This window comes from Corylus avellana, chromosome 2 (genome assembly GCF_965113065.1).
Source record: "Corylus avellana chromosome 2, dhCorAvel1.hap1.2, whole genome shotgun sequence".
Lineage (NCBI taxonomy): Eukaryota > Viridiplantae > Streptophyta > Magnoliopsida > Fagales > Betulaceae > Corylus > Corylus avellana.
Genome location: NC_142491.1, coordinates 16,473,984 through 16,477,279, shown reverse-complemented (window position 1 = coordinate 16,477,279; position 3,296 = coordinate 16,473,984). Strand labels below are relative to the sequence as shown.

Sequence of the window (3,296 nt, the reverse complement as noted above, 5' to 3'; positions counted from 1 at the left end):
CACTCATAAATTCTTTTTGTTCACTCTCTTTCTTACTTCTACTCAATATTCTCACATCATTATTATTTTAACATGGTATCAGAACTATTTAACAAAGATAAAACTGTAAAAGTGAATAAATGATATGATTTGAAAGTGCAAATATTAATTTAGGATAAATTCAAAAGATGTCAATGTCTAACTATATCAACATGCTCGTATAGTGCCTTCAAAATAATTTTTGATGAGCACCTTAGTCTTATCTTAAAAGAGTCAGCAGTTGAGTTTTTTATTTGAGCAGTTAGCAGTTGGGAACTTGGGGTCATGCAATAATAAATGTGGATATATTTATTTATTTATTTGTTTTTTATTTTATTTTACATCATTACACATTCTTTTCAAACTCTTAAAAAAAAAAAAATCCTTCCGGCACGCATTAACAAACAAAGCTCTGTCCTGTAAGAATTCCAAAAATGATGTCCCCAACTCTTACGTTATTTTTTCGTAAAATTTTTGTTTCTCTTGTGTTGTTTTTGAGTCAATTTAAGAATGATGTGGTTATTAAAATTATAATTTGATCAAAATTCAAGAATGATCGATCACAAACTCAATAATAATTTTAATAACCGCAAAAATGAATTAAAAAAGAAAAAAAAAAAAACTTGGACCATTACTCTATTTTATTTTTTTAGTACAAACCAACACAGATTAGAAAAACCCAAACAAGCGTCAGTTCCGAAGCGAAGACGTGCAGAGAAGCCACTTTGAACCTTCCGCTCCCTTCTGGCTGACTCTTTCAAATCCCCCCTCCTCTTTTTTCTTCCCTATAAATTTGATTTCTCCCACCAAACAAACACAGAAAATAGCCATCATATTCCTCAACAACAAGATTCCTCAGAGAGAAAGAGGTTGCAGAGGAAACAGAACAGACCAACCTCGTCACTCTTCTCACTGATTTTCTCATATATCTACGTGGTCCGTGATGATCTGTACTGGGTCGTTGCTTTAGTTGTATCAAACCCTTCTAAAAGCCCATCCGACAACCCCTCCAACCATATTTCTCTCAGATATCCTATCCGTCTTCACCATCTATATTATAAACCATCAAACTCCCCCAAATCCAAAATCCATAGAAACAGAATTTTCCCATCATGAGCACTGAACCCGCCGCCGCATATGGGGTTCGGATCCACCAGACCCGGAGGCTACCGGACTTCCTCCAGAGCGTGAATCTCAAGTACGTGAAACTGGGCTACCACTATCTGGTTTCCCACCTCTTGACTCTTTGCTTGGTCCCTCTCATTGCCGTCATTGTCATTCAAGCCGCCCAGCTCAAACCCGACGACATTCACCAACTCTGGCTCCACCTCCAGTACAATCTCCTCAGCGTCGTCATCTTCTCCGTCGTTCTCGTTTTCGGATCCACCGTCTACATCATGAGCCGCCCGAGATCCATCTACCTCGTTGACTACTCCTGCTATCTTCCTCCCTCGCATCTCCAGGTCCAGTTCCACCGCTTCATGGAGCACTCCAAGCTCACCGGCGACTTCGACGATTCGTCGTTGGAGTTCCAGCGCAAGATTCTCGAGCGCTCCGGTCTCGGCGAAGAGACCTACGTCCCGGAAGCTATGCACTACCTTCCTCCCAGGCCGTCAATGGCGGCGGCGAGAGAAGAGGCAGAGCAAGTGATGTTTGGCGCCTTGGATAACCTGTTCGCGAATACCAATGTCAAGCCCAAGGATATCGGTATTCTCGTTGTGAATTGCAGCCTGTTTAATCCAACGCCATCCCTTTCGGCTATGATTGTCAACAAGTATAAGCTGAGGGGTAATATCAGGAGTTTCAATTTGGGCGGAATGGGCTGCAGTGCTGGTGTTATAGCCATTGATCTTGCTAAGGACATGTTGCAAGTTCATCGGAACACTTACGCAGTTGTTGTTAGCACTGAGAACATCACTCAGAATTGGTACTTCGGAAACAAGAAATCAATGTTAATACCCAATTGCTTGTTTAGAGTCGGCGGCGCCGCCGTTTTGCTATCCAACAAACCAGCGGATCGGCGGCGAGCTAAATATAAGCTTGTACACGTTGTGAGGACACATCGCGGAGCCGACGACATGGCCTTTCGTTGTGTTTATCAGGAGCAGGATGATGCTGGGAAAACCGGGGTTTCTTTGTCTAAGGACCTCATGGCAATTGCCGGTGGAGCTCTTAAGGCTAATATCACGACTATGGGTCCCCTTGTGCTTCCTCTAAGCGAGCAGCTTCTTTTTTTTACTACCTTGGTGGCCAAGAAACTGTTCAATGCCAAAGTGAAGCCTTATATCCCGGATTTCAAGCTGGCTTTCGACCATTTCTGCGTTCATGCTGGCGGGAGGGCTGTGATTGATGAGCTTGAGAAGAATTTGCAGCTTCTCCCTCAACATGTGGAGGCTTCTAGGATGACTCTGCACAGATTTGGTAACACTTCATCCAGCTCGATTTGGTATGAGCTTGCTTACACAGAAGCCAAGGGGAGGATGCGAAAGAGGAACCGGGTGTGGCAGATTGCATTTGGGAGTGGTTTCAAGTGTAATAGTGCAGTTTGGGAAGCCCTGAGGAATGTAAAACCTGCGCCTAATAATCCATGGGAAGATTGCATTCACAAGTATCCGTTGCAGACAGTTGGATAGCCCGACCGCAATTCGGTTTTGGCTCTTGTTTTACAGAATTGGGATGCCTTGATAGTTTGAACTTCGCAATTATCTTGTTCTTCTGTCCTCCCTATCACTTTTCATGTTTAGAATTTTATTTTTTGGGTCCTGCTATGTGTTGTTTGATCTTCAAAAGCCATAATATGTACCTTGCTTCTTGTACTTTGATGTTATATATATATATATATAAGATCCAGTTGTGCATGGAGTTCATTTCATCTACTTTGTGACAGAATTTGAATGCATAAATTCCAATTCAAATGAAGCGCACGGACAACAGCTGCTATGGGAACAGAGAGTTTCTCAATTTTCATTTCCACATGGTTTCCTGAAGCTTCCTCATGAAAGCACCACCCTTGCAAGCCTTCGGTGCATGCAGATTTATCTCAACTATATTACCAAACACCTGTGTGCTTGTATGGGTAATTCTATGACAGTGATATTTCTGAGAACTTTATTGCCTTGCGGCAGCTGAACACTAGCTATTCTGTCCTAGCCAAAGATTATGCAGGAGAATTGCATGGGGAACCCACTTTTGCAAGATGATGTTTGGTATTGTCCAGTATATTGATTGCTTGTACATATAGATCCACCTATCAAAGTCTAAACTTCACAGCATTCACC

The 3,296-nt window shown here is 42.3% G+C and overlaps 1 protein-coding gene across 1 annotated transcript; it reads left to right on the top strand.

The window, feature by feature from the left end:
- Nucleotides 1-722: 722 nt before the first annotated feature.
- Nucleotides 723-2,885, top strand: LOC132190210 (3-ketoacyl-CoA synthase 4-like). The gene has a single exon (XM_059605131.2). The coding sequence runs from the start codon at nucleotides 1,131-1,133 to the stop codon at nucleotides 2,649-2,651; it is 1,521 nt and encodes a 506-aa protein (XP_059461114.2). The 5' UTR covers nucleotides 723-1,130; the 3' UTR covers nucleotides 2,652-2,885.
- Nucleotides 2,886-3,296: the final 411 nt, after the last annotated feature.